Source organism: Triplophysa rosa, linkage group LG1, assembly GCF_024868665.1.
Source record: "Triplophysa rosa linkage group LG1, Trosa_1v2, whole genome shotgun sequence".
Taxonomy (NCBI): Eukaryota; Metazoa; Chordata; class Actinopteri; order Cypriniformes; family Nemacheilidae; genus Triplophysa; species Triplophysa rosa.
Window position 1 is genome coordinate 8,139,582 of NC_079890.1, and position 15,686 is coordinate 8,155,267.

General features: G+C 38.5%; 1 protein-coding gene across 4 annotated transcripts in view; it reads left to right on the top strand.

Annotated features, from left to right (window-relative positions):
- The window catches only part of men1 (multiple endocrine neoplasia I), a 119,926-nt gene that overhangs the window by 68,383 nt on the left and 35,857 nt on the right, over positions 1-15,686 (top strand). For all 4 annotated transcript variants that reach the window (XM_057340072.1, XM_057340080.1, XM_057340097.1 and 1 more), the window contains 3 exons: positions 367-495; positions 681-721; positions 840-927. In XM_057340072.1, coding sequence (XP_057196055.1) covers positions 367-495; positions 681-721; positions 840-927 — 258 coding nt within the window. The remainder of the gene's footprint in view (positions 1-366; positions 496-680; positions 722-839; positions 928-15,686) is intronic.

Genomic DNA, 15,686 nt, shown 5'->3' on the forward strand with positions numbered 1-15,686 from the left:
AATGTACTGGATGGAACGAAAATGTGCGCTCTACGCTGACTTGCGTTACAGGTTTAAGACGAGCTTGTCATGACTGAGAAATCCTTTCATTTGATGCTTGCTGCGTGGGTATTTCACTTACATTGGATGCGTCGCATTTGCATGTGCTGTACTATTCCAATTCATGGTTGGTTGTTGCCAAATTAAATTTGAAAGGGAATGCTAAAATAACAATATTAACCGGTTAATGATAATTTCAAATAAATGTTTCTGTTCAGAATGATTAAAATGTATTTGTTTTTTGTTTGTTTTTGTTTTTTTGTTTTCGTTCCTAGAACCTGTTCCGAACCCTGCTTTGAACATTCATTTTTTTCCCTCTTTCTTTAGAGCTGGCTGTATCTTAAAGGTTCCTATATGAAGTGTAACAGGAATATGGAAGTAGCATTCATGGTCTGTGCCATTAACCCATCTCTAGATTTGCACACAGACAGTACAGAGTTACTGCAGCTCCAGCAGGCAAGTCCCGTTTACTGTGATGACATTTATTCTGTGATCACTGCAATTACATATTCAATTATTTGTTTTATATGTTGAAAATATTGTTTTATCCTTTAATATCAATAAAAGCATATACATGTATATATTCAAGTATTGTTGGATCTATTCTCAAAGCAAGTTTGTCTTACAAACTTCTCTTACAGAGGCTCCTATGGCTGTTGTATAATCGAGGTGATTTGGAGAGGTTAGTCCTGTTTATGATTAAATAAAATCACAAGCAGACACAAGATCTGGGATCTGCATATGGTACATAGCTCACTTTTACTGAATGTTTTTTTTGTCTTTTAATGTTTATACTAAAGGTATCCTATGGCAATGGGCACTTTAGCTGACCTTGAAGATCAGGAACCCATGACTAGCAGCGAAAGCCCTCTATCTATTCACCTGAAGGTATGTGATTACAACTGCAGACATGTAGTAAACATTCCTTTAGTGTTAGTCCACTGGGTAACTTTCAGACTCTTCCTTATGGTTTCCGTTGTTATCCATTAAATTGGAAAACAAAGTTTCATCACAACATTGTTTATTGATCTTCATCTTAATGTACAAACTGAAATGATAACTGATGAAGGTAACGTAAACAAAATAACAAAAAAGTGGGAAAGGACGGTCTAAAGACCATGCGCTCCCAGCTTACCACACCACCTGTTGCTTTATCCTGTGGTTCTTCCTGCAGGGGGCGCATGCGGACCTCGGAATAAAAGAGCATGACGTATATATGGCTCCTACACTGTCTATGCATATAGCAGTGTTTCCCACACATTGGGCCTCATTCATGAAACACGAGCAGCATTTTTTTGTGTAAATTGTTCGTAAAGTCATTCTAATGTAAATTTTCTGATTCATTAAAATGTTCGTATTTTCTAAATGTTAGTTGGTACCGAAGAGAGGTACACAAGCTCCATACCACGTGTAAATGGTTTATAAAACCACACGTAACGCTCTGTAATCTTTCAGACAAACTGATGACACTGCATTTTGATGCACTGTGTATCATAATGATATTTCACGAGTTCTTTTGCCCTGTCTTTTATTATTTTAAATTTTAGGTAAATCACACAGCTCGTCACTGTCCTTTTTTTACACAGCCATCCAATCACAGTGGAGAAGAGGCGGGACAAACACTAAATTCGCCATCCATCGTACACAAGAACGGAGAAAAGTTAATATTATTACAGAAATATTCTTCAAAATAAGATACTAGTAACAAGTAGGATAACTTTTGCAGAAGTGTTTCCCATAGGATTCCGACGGACTTGTGGTGCTGGTGACGTAACAAATTTATTAGCATATTTTTGACGTCATAACGTCGTGTTAGTGTTAGCACATTTTTTGACAAGAAAAAGTTGACAAAAGTGCTTTTTAGTAAAAAATAAATGCACGCAGCATTTGGTTACAAATAGCAGGCGAACGCCATGACTTTGTGCACGAAGGCAGCCCAGAGAAACATAGGCAGCGTAACGTCTATTTGAATTATAAACAGAGAGTGTCTTTGCAATAACTAATCACATATTTAAAAAAACTAAAATACTAATTTCTCGATAGAAATGCAATCAGAAGCTGTTCAAAGTGAAAATGAAACTTACATTTATACAAAACTAACCTCCAACGGGCGTTTCGGCCACCATTTTATTTTTTCGAGCTTGAGCCTTCTCGACCAATCATGTTCCTCGCATGTTGTTATGGAAACAAAAGGTCTCTGTCATTGGTTAGCTGTGAAAAAGGAGCTTGACGTAGGGCGTTTTTTTTTCAGAAAAGTTGAACTTTTTTTCAACCTCAAAAGACTCTCTGAGCTGCAGAAAAAGACACCGGCGCTGGCATTTAAAAAAGAGCTCAGGACATTTTTTGAAAACACGGTTTACTCCATAGGATTATAATGTACGCTAGCAGCTTCAAAAAAGAAGTCAAGTCTGAACATGGCTGTATTTTACAACGGGATGCCACCAGCAGTCACTTTAACCGCTGCTAAAATTCTGATTTATAATCGCAACACCATCGGACAAAATCACAATATAGTACTACATCTACATTAAGCGGCTATATGCTGTTTGCCCTTTCTTGACAATGTGTTGCTGTATTACGAACGCTTCTTTGATTTTAAATGCAAGTGACAGTTAAATACGAGAGGCCGAGGGCTCGCGCACACACATGGAGCTCATCGGAAGAGAGAGTGCATGCGAACATGGAAGATGAGGACGCACACGCGGCCACGCTCCACTCACACCAAACAACTCAGGAAGGAGAGAAGAAGTGTAAGCACTGTTAATCCACTAGTTATTTAATCACAGATACTGTCATTAGCACGGATGGATAAAAAAAATGTGACGCCAAATATTCTTGGGCGGCCATAAATATACCTGGGCGGACCGCCCAAGTAAATGCATTGTATGGGAAATGCTGATATTTCAAATCACAGCAACCAACGCATCTCCAGAATAACGCGAAGTGCCTCCAAAGCCTTCTTAAGTGCCACCAGCTGGTCATTTTCAGAAGAGCACCAGGTAATATTTCAGCTGGCTAAAAACGCTTTGGTGGACACAGTTTAATTGATTAATTTATTGGTAAGCATATCCTATTAGTCCCCTTATGCATTTATACAATATAATGTAGCCAAACCAGTGAATGAAGTCTCGAGGATTCCAGCATTCCGAGATACGTAATTTGTGTAGCTGTAATTCATAGGCGGGGATTATGCTAATTGTGAATGAGCGTGCATGCGGCCCTGTTTAGGAATGGTTGGAATTCATTAACATACACACATTTTACTGAGAAATCTTATATTTACGAAGTATTTGTGAACGTTTTCGGGAAGGTCTTTTTTATGCGTAAATTACTCGGAATTTACTCATATATTTACAAATGTTTCATGAATGAGGCCCATAGACTTTACTTGGGTGGGCCGTCCTGGTATATTAATTGCCTCCCATGTATATTTGGTGTCACATTTTGTAATTTTTTATTTATCTGTGATAATGACTGTATCTTCTAGGGCCCCGATCACATTTTTTTGCCCCGATCCGAGTCCCGATCTGATACTTGTATTTTCCTATTGCTAGGTGCACGCTCCAGGTGTATTAAGTTTATTAAAATATTACTATGTAACAGTTAAGCTTAATCCTGCATTATACTAAAACTAATAGCCTAACATATTGTAGCAAACATGAATGACAGAATTAGTCTTTTTTTACTTATTCAAAAATCAGGATTAGACATTAAAAGGGTATTCTTTATCAAGAAACTACAGTTAAAATGCTTTTATTGCAGCTGGACAGGTGTGAACCTACACTAGTGTCATCGATTCGGTTCAATTCGATATTACGATGCATTGACGATGCACTGCATCCTCAAATTTCAATTTTACTAGTTCACAATCACATGTATACAATTTTGTCAATAAATGCAAGCAGTCAGATATATGAACTGAACCTTTAATTTTACCTGCTCTTCTTCGATGTATCAAACATCAAACATTATCTGTCACAAGCACTACATCTTTATCCGATAGCTGCCATTTCTCCACAGCATGAGACAGTAGCTCTGCCAGATGAGCACCCATGTGAGACTCATAAACTGCTCTCGTTTGCGTTCACACTGCCACCAAAATCCGATTTTTTTGCTCATATGTTACCCAGATCTGTTTACTGCATGACTGTGAACAGGACAAACCACATGGAATCCGATCTTTTTTAATCTGATCTGAGCCACTTCCATATGTGGTCCTAAATCAGATACAGGTCTGATGTTTCGCAATGCGACCTCAGTCTGAACGAATATCAGAATTCACACGACTTTTGCATCATTGTAGATCGACTTGTGTCATAATGTGCTAATTTAAAGCTTTACGCGCTATTCTGTTGACGGAAGTGCACTTTACAGCTCGGTTGCCAGACATTAAGCATCAGATTATAAACATAAGCCCTTGCACTGTCTACTGCACGTTGCGATGTAACAAATGACTATAGAATCTGTTATAATAAGAAATTTTGCCACTGGATACGGCACGATGCAATACGACAAATGCATTAATGGTTTCTATTGTGTTTTATCGCTTTGTATCCACCACTCGAGTGCGTGTTGACACGGTGGTAAAACATAAACTATAGGTGTGTTCTACTCCATGCTGGGACGTGCAAACCGGCATGCGCACAGCCCGAGAGCGGAGTGCTGCGGGAATGCTCTAAAATCGCGCCGTGAGATCAATCCGCTCAGCACCGCATAAAGTCAAACACACTCGCTGACTACTAGACCCTTGCTAAATTCTGTATGAAAGCGTGCTGCATGTGTTGTTTTGAGCATACAATTCAATTTATAACCATCACGAGTTCACACTGGAATCTGATATTGGCCACATTTTAAAAATAGTGTGAACAGCCGAAACAAAAAATCAGATCTGAGCAAAAAATCTGAATTGAGCATTAAGGCTTGCAGTGTGAACGTAGTAATCTCCCAGTCCTCGGTGTCGGCTTTTAAAGTAGTTGGAGCATTTTTAATTACTCGCGTCTCACCTACCTCCGCCATTGTATGCAAAAAGCAGTAAAAGCACATGTGCGACATGACGTTAGAAAAACGTAAGGAGACAGACATGAGGAGACAGAATAACCAAGCTTCATTCAACACTGTCTCAAAACTAAAACACTCAACACAATAGGTACTGCAATTTCACTCTGTGGTATTGACATATATACAGTATCTTAAAACTTTCGCTTTAAAGTCCCCGTGAACTCAGGTTCGCAGGAACTTTAAAGCGAATGTTCTAAGATAGTTGTGATCGTTTTTACTTTCATATTCTGATGCATTTCTGAGTGAAAAGGAATTTAAAAGGAGAAAATTAGAAGGCGTGGCTTGCATTTTTTACTGTGAATTGATTGGATGTAAAAAAACAGCTGTTGCATTTTTAAAACTAGCAGCAGACTGACAGTTGAAGGGGAGGAGTTAAAGGATGCTCCGCCCAAGCAGTCTAAAGCCTGGCTCAGACTACAGGAGTTTTAAAATCCTGACAGATTTTAAATTCTGGTTGCAGCACACACATAAGGAGAATCTTGACAGATTCTCTTATTTAAAATCTTAAACCTGGCTCAGACTACAGGAGTTTTAAAATCCGGAAAGATTAAAAATCTGGTTGCAGCACACACATAAAAGAATTTTGACAGATTATTTTATTTAAATCCTTAAACAAGCTCACACTCATCAGTGTACAACTAAATTACACATATTTTACATATCCATAGGATATGCAGTTTTGTAAAAGGAGCTAATAGTAACCGTTTTAATGGGTTTACTATTTTTAGATGTTGACATCACATCTACATTTGAATATCTTTTTCAAGCACTACAAAAATAGGTTTGCCCTTTGTAAACTTGCATTTATGAATGTGAAATGTCCAGATAAGAAAACGTTGGGGGGTAAAGTTGTGTTTATAAATAAGACTAAAGGTAGCAGTGCAAAAATAAAAATTTAGAAAGTTTGATTGGAAGTTTTTTTATTTCATAATTGCACATCAAAAGACATCCTAAGACACCCAAACTACAGGATAATATTAAGATTATCATACCAGAGGACGCCTCTTAGTCATCTCACCGGGAAACAGAAGTAAACAAAGGGACATCGCAAAGTTAATTTCACGTGATCTCACCTGGCAACGGTTGTGTAACGTCTTTGTCGCTCTCTGAATGATTCTCTGTCTGTCTGTCCAAAGCCGCGGGAACGTATTTTGAGCAGGGGGTGCTATAATGCTTTTTGCTAGGGCTGAAGTTATGACTGTGCTTTGGGCGAGCCGCTTAAGTTTAATGTTAATAAATAACGGAAGAAAAAAAATGTTGCTGCCGAGAATAAAGATGAATGCCAATGTGATTATAAGATACAGCATAAAAACAAACACATAAACGCATGTTATTGTATGCCTATAGCCAAATAACAATCTGTTGAACGAAACTACAAGCTGCGCGTTAGCAGTTAACTTACCCGGTACATTTAAAACCGACGCGACTTCTCCCCAGCTCTTTTCCTTATCTGTGCGGTTGTGGTATGTTTTGGAGGATACATTATATAGACAATCATGCTGTTGCCACAAGTTGTTCCTCCATCTCCGCTGTCCAACTCCCTTGCAGGAGCTTTCGCGGTCGACATTTTTAAAGGTCTGTCAGTCACCTCCGTCACCTTGCAGATGTGCCTCTCAACTCAACTCAACTCAACTTTATTTATATAGCGCTTTTACAATTTTCATTGTTACAAAGCAGCTGTACATGAGACACATTGACTACAAGCAAAACAATCAAAGTTGTACCTGCAAAAACAAGAAAAGGTTGAAAACACAGAAGACAGACACACCCACACACAAAACACTCCACACACACAACACGCACACGCACCAACACACACAGACACAGAGACACACACACACACACACACACACACACACGTACGTACACAGACAAGTACGCACACACACACACGCTCAGTGAGAGCACACATTTAGGATAAAGGAGAGAGAAGCACAGGTCAAATATAACAGATAATAAATTCCTATATGCAATATTAATTAAGTAAAACTTTAAGATTCTAAAGCAGCCCCCCCGGTCAGGCAGATAGTGCAAAAACAGTATGCAAACGGTGGCGAGGAACCCAAAACTCTAATCGAGAAAAAAAACCTCAGGAGAACCCAGGCCCAACCAGGGGATTCCAGTTCCCCTCTGGCAAAAGCTGCTGCCTCTGCACAAGCTCCAGAGAACTTGCACAACAAGGCTAAATAAAATAAATAAACTTAATAATAAAATAAATTATAGTTTAAGATTATCATTAATAATCTAATAGCATTTGAATTTTGTGGTGAAGACATGTCAAGAGACCGCGTCCTTCTTTATCCAGCTCTATCATCTCAGCTCTTGTCAGGTCCCCACTTCCCATTCTCCGCTCTACCATCAGGTCAGGCCATGAACTGCATCCTGCTCGCTGTGGTAACCTTGGAACAATGAGACAAGACTGGCTGAGAGTAGAGTACTGTTCTGTACTCTTTGATGCAACAAGTACATCAGTTGTGTTTTTGGTTCCGGTTGATCTAACTAATGCAGCCTAAACCCTCTGAAGATTTATATTATGGAAGAGTAGTGTATGCAAGATTAAAAAGATGCGTCTTTAGTCTAGATTTAAACTGACAGAGTGTGTCTGCCTCCCGGACAGTGCAGGGAAGACTATTCCAAAGTTTAGGCGCTAGATAGGAAAAGGATCTACCACCTGCACTTGATTTTGAAATTCTAGGTATTACCAACTGACAGGACGCCTGAGAGCGTAATGCACGTGAAGGACTGTAATACAAAAGGAGTTCATTCAAGTACTGAGGAGCTAAACCATGTAAGGCTTTATAGGTAATAAGCAAGATTTTAAAGTTAACGCGATGCTTTATAGGTAACCAGTGCAAGGTTGACAGAACCGGGCTAATATGTTCATACTTTTTTGTACGTGTAAGAACTCGAGCTGCCGCGTTTTGGACCAATTGGAGTTTTTGTAATAAGCCTGCAGGGCAACCACCTAACAGTGCATTACAGTATCTAGTCTTGATGTCATGAATGCATGAATTAACTTCTCTGCATCTGAGATTGACAGCATATGACGTAGTTTAGATATATTCTTAAAATGGAAAAACGCAATTTTACAGGTGTTGGCGACGTGGCTCTCAAATGACAGATTACTATCGAATAGAACGCCAAGATTCTTTGCTGACGACGAGGGTTTTATGGAACATCCGTCAATAGTTAAACAGTATTCTTGGTTGTTACTTATAGCAGTTTTCGGTCCAATAAGTAACACTTCCGTTTTGTCCGAGTTCAGTAATAAAAAGTTGTTACTCATCCAGTTTTTTATATCGACTATGCATTCCATTATTCGATGGAACTGCTGTGTTTCATGAGGCTTCGAGGAAATATAAAGTTGAGTATCATCAGCATAACAGTGAAAGCTAACTCCGTGTCGCTTTATTATATCTCCTAGAGGTAGCATGTATAATGCGAAGAGCAGAGGCCCTAAGACTGAGCCCTGTGGTACACCGTACTGGACTTGCGATTTGCGTGACACCTCATTGTTTATTGCTACAAATTGAAAACGGTCGGATAAATAAGATTTAAACCATTTCAAAGCTATTCCCTTAATGCCGACATAATTTTCGAGTCTATGTAGGAGTGTGCTGTGGTCAATGGTATCGAATGCAGCGCTAAGGTCTAGCAGCACCAATAACGATACAATAACTATAACAGCCTCTCATTGGCTGTTGCGAAAGTACCAACGTCATCACCCCGATTTAAAATCCTAAATATCAAACAAGTTTGATATGATCGGGGCGGCCCCGATTTCTCTCGGAGCAGATCGGGAGGTGTAAGATTCGATCTGTGAACGCCTCACATTACGTGATAATCTGGGCCGAACCTCAGACCCGATCGAGGTTCTGGACCCGATTTTTTTCACAGATTCTCGGGAGGGGAAATCGGGGTAAAATCTGTCTGAGAATCTTGTAATCTGAGCCAGGCTTAATTTACGTCATTTGAGATGGATCGTCATTTCAGGGCGGACGTGCATTTTCAGATTTTAACTGAAGATTTTGAGTATACATGAATTTTAAAAAGAAAATAACCCACATTGATAAGCTATTTACTATAAACGCTGCAATATTTAATGAAAATATAAGAATTGTAATTTTTTATTTCACTGGGACTTTAAAAAGAAGGAAAATCAGCATCTCTTTCATGTTAGCAGACAGCCGCTAATGCTTCTCATTTGTGTCATTTAAGTTTGTTGTAAAGCTCCGATAGAGCGCTGGATGACAGAAGAAATCAGACGCTAACCTGTGTTCTCTATCACACAGTAGCAAACCGGTACGTTTGAGCCTTGGCCCTCTGTGCACGCGCAACCCCCCTACACAAACACTTACCACAGTACAGTAAGGTATTTTACCTTACTGTGCTTTCCTATAGAAGTGCACATACATCATTACACCATCACACTTACCACATAATACATTTACAATGCTACTCCAGACTTGAAATGCAACAAACCGAACAGCACTGCAAGACAGTTATCACCAAAATAACACACAATACAAATACAAATCATTATTACACATGTGCATTATGATCCGCGTGCCTTCAATGGAATAATGGACCGGGTTGCACACACATGACCGACACTGCCTCCCAGTCTGATCATAAAACCAACACAGACTAACATTCACAATACCAGTTTAAAAAGCACCACCTCATGAGAGTGCTCTCGGCAAAGGAAACTGGTGACTACACTAGTGACAGTAAGCAGCGATTCACTAGCGAATAAACTATGATTATAATAAATATTAAAATGGTAACGTTACAGTGAACTAAACGTATTGAACTGACCTTAGTAAATTTACCATTTATCTGATAAAATGTCACTGTTATGCAGAATATCAGCAAATATGCACAATATGTTAAATTGAAGACTGACCACAGTCAAAATCACTCGCCTCAAATAAAGCTAACGTTAAGCAACATAAACAAATTTGCACATCAGCAACCAGAATCAATTGAGGCAGGGTGGGCTAATAAATCATAAATAAATTACAATTTGATGATCAAATTACTTGATAACAAAGTCTTCCTCCTGTTGTTTTGAACAACGTTTATCAGCTCGTGCTGCAGACATTACAAGGGGCTGTTCCGCTGCTTTTGTATTTCCATACTGCAGACACAGCTGTGTCATAGCTCGTGCTCTCGTTTACGAAACTTGCAGACGTGATCGGAAATGATCGGGCAAAATATAGCCGATCCCGTCGAGGTTAAAATGCCTTGATCGGCCCCTGAATCCGATGTTTGCGATCTGCTCTGGACATCCCTAGTATCTTCTCGACTTGTTTCATGTGAGTGGCACATTCACATGCTCTCTCTTTCTCGATGAGTTTGGTGTGCGCACACAGTTAGCTCTGCTTTAAACAGTGTATTCTCCCATATTTCTGAATCCGCACTACAGTATACGCGATTTACAATAAAACTATCACTTGCATTTAAAATCAAAGAAGCGCTCATAATACAGCAACACATTGACGATAATGAACAACAGCAGTAAAGGCTGACAAATTAATAATATAGCGAAAATCACAGCATAGCCGCTATTTAATATAGATGTTAAACGCAGCAGTTAAAGTGACTGCTTGTTGTATGTATTATTGAGTCGTGTTCGGTCATTATTTTATACTCGTTTCATGTCTGACAGCTGTACAGAAAAATGTGAGAATGGCATTCAGTTGTATTTAAATACAGTGTAATGTGACAGATCAGGGAGCAGAAGCTAAACCGATTTAAGGTGCCAACCGTAATCCAAGCAAATCACAACGCAATGACGTCACAAATATGCTAATTAGTGTGTGACGTCACCAGCGCTACAAGTCTTTCAAAATCCTGTGGGAAACACTGTATATACCAAGATTTATATATAAGATTTAATGATATAGCCTAAAATTGATATCTCAACGTTTCCTCACATTAACATTTCTTACTTCAATGTAAAACACAAGGAGAAATGTTGAAGAATTTTTTGGAATAAATGGTTATTCAGACTGTCAAGCTTCAATATGAAAAGCATCATAAATGTTTTATAAACGCAGTCTATACGACTGTGTTGTATTTAAAGTAGGGCTGTGAAGCGTCTTATTAATTACATGATGTCAACTTAATCACACATCACATTTGGGGCCAAAATATCATTTACAGCCATAGTAAGACTATACAGAAAGTAGCTTCAGATGTTCAGAAGCTAAAACGGCCATTTTTTTAAAGCTGAATTATTATAATTAAAGACCAAAACAGTACTAACATTCTTAAAGTGTACACAACTAGGGATTTTTAAGGTCCTGCTTTGGTTTATGGAGTGTCCAACAACATGTTTATGTACATAAACATGTAAAACACTATTATTTCATAATAATAGGCAGTTATTCTTACCTTACTTCTTGACTGATTCGTTCTGCGATTCATCTGTCTAATCCCCTCCTTTCTGCTAGCCTAATCTGATGTGATTGGTCAAATGGTCTAGTCTGCTGTGATTGGTCTACCGCAAATGAGGCTCACGAGCTACAGTGTTTGGAGAGAAGAGTGAAGTTTTCACGGGCATTTCTAGCAAAACGTAGGCGGGGACTATATGTAGTGACGTAAATCTGCGGCAGTTCGCGAATCGGAATAGGGACGACTCGTTTGCGTGATTCAGAGTCGACTCCCTTTTTTCCAAGCCAATAACTTTATTCATTCACCTTTGGATTTATAACTTGGCAGACTGCTTACTTTCAAACACGGCAACATGAAAATTACATTTCATGCAGTGTTTATTGATCTCATGTTATGTACTCTTTAAGAAATATCTTCCTTTTCCCCAAAGAAGTGAGAATGGTAAGAATAATCAGAATTTTTGGTGAGGGGCAAACTACCACCAATTTATTACAATTGTTGTTATTTAACTATATTTTAATACTGTTAAAATTCTTTGAAGAATTAAAAACTGCCAATAGGTGGCGGTAAATGTCATTAATTCATTAGATTCACTGAATTCGTTTAGGAATGCAGTAAAAGACTGAATGAGCTACTAATTAATCGATTCACCCAATTGATCAAGAAACGTATTAATTTAGAAACGAAATCAGAGACACTTCTCCTGAGGCTTTCTAGGTAATATTTTTGTTCAAAAGTTAGGAAAACAGGCAATGATGTCTATAAACATGGATTAAAGTGAAAAAATGTCTTCTGACTGAATTTCTTATAAGGCCAAGTCATATTCATTTAACCGACACTTTATTTAAATAGTCAATACCAATAGTGTTTTAAAGGGGAGATATTTTAAATCGCTTTCATATTGCCAGTTTGCGTATTTTAAAAGCTATTTTTAATCTATGAAAACATTTTACTTACCTTGACAAATAATCAACCATCTACATAATTTCAGTGCATGGTTTTCAGGGCTTGACATTAAGCGTTGTCATGTGGTTGTCCTTCGAACAAGTACATTTGTCATTCACTTGTCCAAGTACAAAAATTACTTAAAAATATATAATTTCATATTAAGTGTCAGTATAATTGTTTCGGATTCTGAGTGCTCAAGTTTGCTTCTAAGCCTTTTACCTAGTGTCTGAAGTTGGTTATACTCTCCGTGATTGCTATAGAACAAAGGCAAGCAGTAAATATTATTAGTGGCAGGGCTGTACGTTAACTTTTACATAGCACTGGTGTTACAGAGGTTTTGTAGCACAGGCCAAACAGTCATAGCTAGTGTTGTAGTTGAGACCACCTAAACTGAGACCAAGACCAAGACCAGAGGGTGTTGAGACCAAGACAAGACCAAGACCAGAGGGTGTTGAGACCAAGACATGACCAAGACGTTGAGGGGCCGAGACCAAGACAAGACCAAGGCAGGCCGAGACCGAGTCAAGACCAGTACTCCTAAAATTCATCTAAAAGATCCACATAACACTAAAAAGTCATAATTACAGAATCATGCGTTCTAAGCGTTCTTATCTACTATTCAGTAGCAAAATATCACGTTTTCAGATCACGTCAGACTTTATAATATAAAGAAACAAGATCTAATACAAGTAGCTTTTTTGCAATCACATCTTGGATATTGTGGACCTTTGTATTCATTTTGTTGACAGATTTCTTCTAGGACAATCCCCCATTCATCTCTTACCGGCACAACAGTCAAGGCTTAGCTTAAGCCAGGACTATGCCTTAGTTATTTAAGATAAATAAGTGAAGTGACTTTTATTAAAATGCCTTGGATAAAAATACTGCTGGTGTGCATCTTGAGACAAAACAATGGCAACGACATATTTTAAGATATGTCAGGGCTATTTATTTTCAATTAAAACAGCTCAAACTTTTATTGTAGCCTGGGACTAGTTTTAAGCCTTGTGTGTGAAATCGGGCATTAAAGTTTTACATCCGATCACATTAATAATGTTAACACTTAAATTTGACAATGCACCATCATTTTATTGTAATTCCCACAGTTGTGGTCTTGACCGGTCTTGAAAAAAATCCAGAGACCACTAAGTCTGAGACCAAGACGGAGACCAAAGACAGTTGAGACCGAGACAAGACCAAGACCATCACAAAATGGTCTTGAGACCGGACTCGAGACCAAGACCGGTCTCGAGTACTACAACACTAGTCGTAGCACAAGTATAAAACGTCTGTTGTCATCATTAAAAAATGTGCAAGTGCAGTTCATCAAATGAATAGGCAGGTAACTGACAAATGGCATTGTTACATACAGATGGATAAATTAAGGTCATATAAGTTTTTTGTTTACCTAAATTTGATTTAATATTTCTAATTAATGTGCTTTTCATTTTTTACTATACAACAGTGGTATATTTGTCCGCATGAATTACTGTAGTATATTACAGTATTTACTATAGTAAACTGCAGTAAAATTCCTAGATACTATAGTGTTTTTGAACTTTATTATAGTATACTATGTGTTTACTCTAGTTTATCAATTGACAAGGGCACTACAATTTTCCATAGCAAATACTATAGTACACTACAGTATTTTTTCGTCTTGAGTGTTCAGTTTAACAGGACTTTTATTTTGACGACTTGTCGGAAAGACACCCGAGTTAAAGGAGAGGTTTCTTTCTACTTTTACACAAATGTAATATAAATCTTAGGGGTCCACAGAATGTGTCTGTGAAGTTTCACCTCAAAATACACCACAGATCTTTTATTATACCATGCCCTAATTACCCAGTTTTGCATGTGAGGAGAAACGCGCTGTTTTGGTGTGTCTCTTTAAGTGCAAATGAGCTGCTAGTCTCCACCCCCAAAACTCAGCCAGGGCTGTGAGCCTGTGCTTCCATCGACAAAATAAGGGTCACATAAAGCGATTGAGAAACGCTGTTTCCGTCTTTAAACACCAAACACATTGTTTTCTATAAGCGAACAGACTCCTAACAAAGGCGTCATGTTTTCTACATGCAAAATTACACATGACAAACTGGTTGTGACCCGCTATCGCGTCCCGGTGTTTCACGGGTGAAATAACAAAACGGGAGGGTGGCGGAAGAAGGGTGTGAAAAACGGGAGATTTTGATAGCAATAATGATAGCAGGGGTAGGTAAGGTATGCGTATTTGGCGTGCTGTCCAGGGAGTGGGCTTCTGATAGGGGCGAGTGCACCGAGCTCGGAAACGGCCCGAACGGTCCCAGAGCTCACCCCCAGGGGTCCTGCTGTAGAAAGCGAGTTCGGGGAGAGGAGCCGGGGAGGTGGAGGGATGTTGAATTACTTGTAGAGATTACACAGGTAAGATTTCTGGTCTATTTATGAGAAGGCTCGCTAGAGCTGATATGGTAGATGTTGTGTTGCTGACAGCGAACCAGCTGAGTTTGATTATATGCTCCGGCTTCTCCCGAACTTTGTTAATAGAACGTCATTTCTAAGAGGAGTGTTGACAGGTATGTCTATAAGCGAACAGACTCCTAACAAACGCATCACGTTATCCATATGCGAAAGGATGACAAACCAGTTGTGTATTTAGAAAACCAAACACACTGCTTTCTATAAGTGAAGATACTCAAGGGAAAAGCATCGCGTTTTCTCTAAGTGAAAGTAGTGTTACATAGGACTAGTGTTGTCACGGTACCAAAATTTCAGTAGTCGGTACCAATACCAGTAAAATTCCACGGTTCTCGGTACCAATTTCGGTACCAAAGCAAAACACCAGTACATGCTAATTGAAACACAATTTTATTAATCAAGCTCATTGTTAATATAAATGTATAAAAAGCAATGCCATTTTGTATACATGACGTATAAGTTAATTGTTGCTGAAACTGTTGTGTGCTCACTGGGGTCTTTCATTCTGATGAACATCCTCCTCAGTCTGCTGCTGTATAAGACAAATAGAATAAACTTCAGTAAGTCAACTGACTGAACAAACATGCATATGCAAATATTAGAACAAACCTCAGTTTTTATACTGCATTTACACAAGATTACTTATATTAAGGGAACTGTATAATAAATGCAACAGATAGATTTTTATTTAGTTTAAATGTGGTTTTTTAAACCTAATAGTGCTATCTATCCAAGACATACACATTGCTAGTCATACAGTTAGTATGCTAGTTTTCTAGCACATAGAT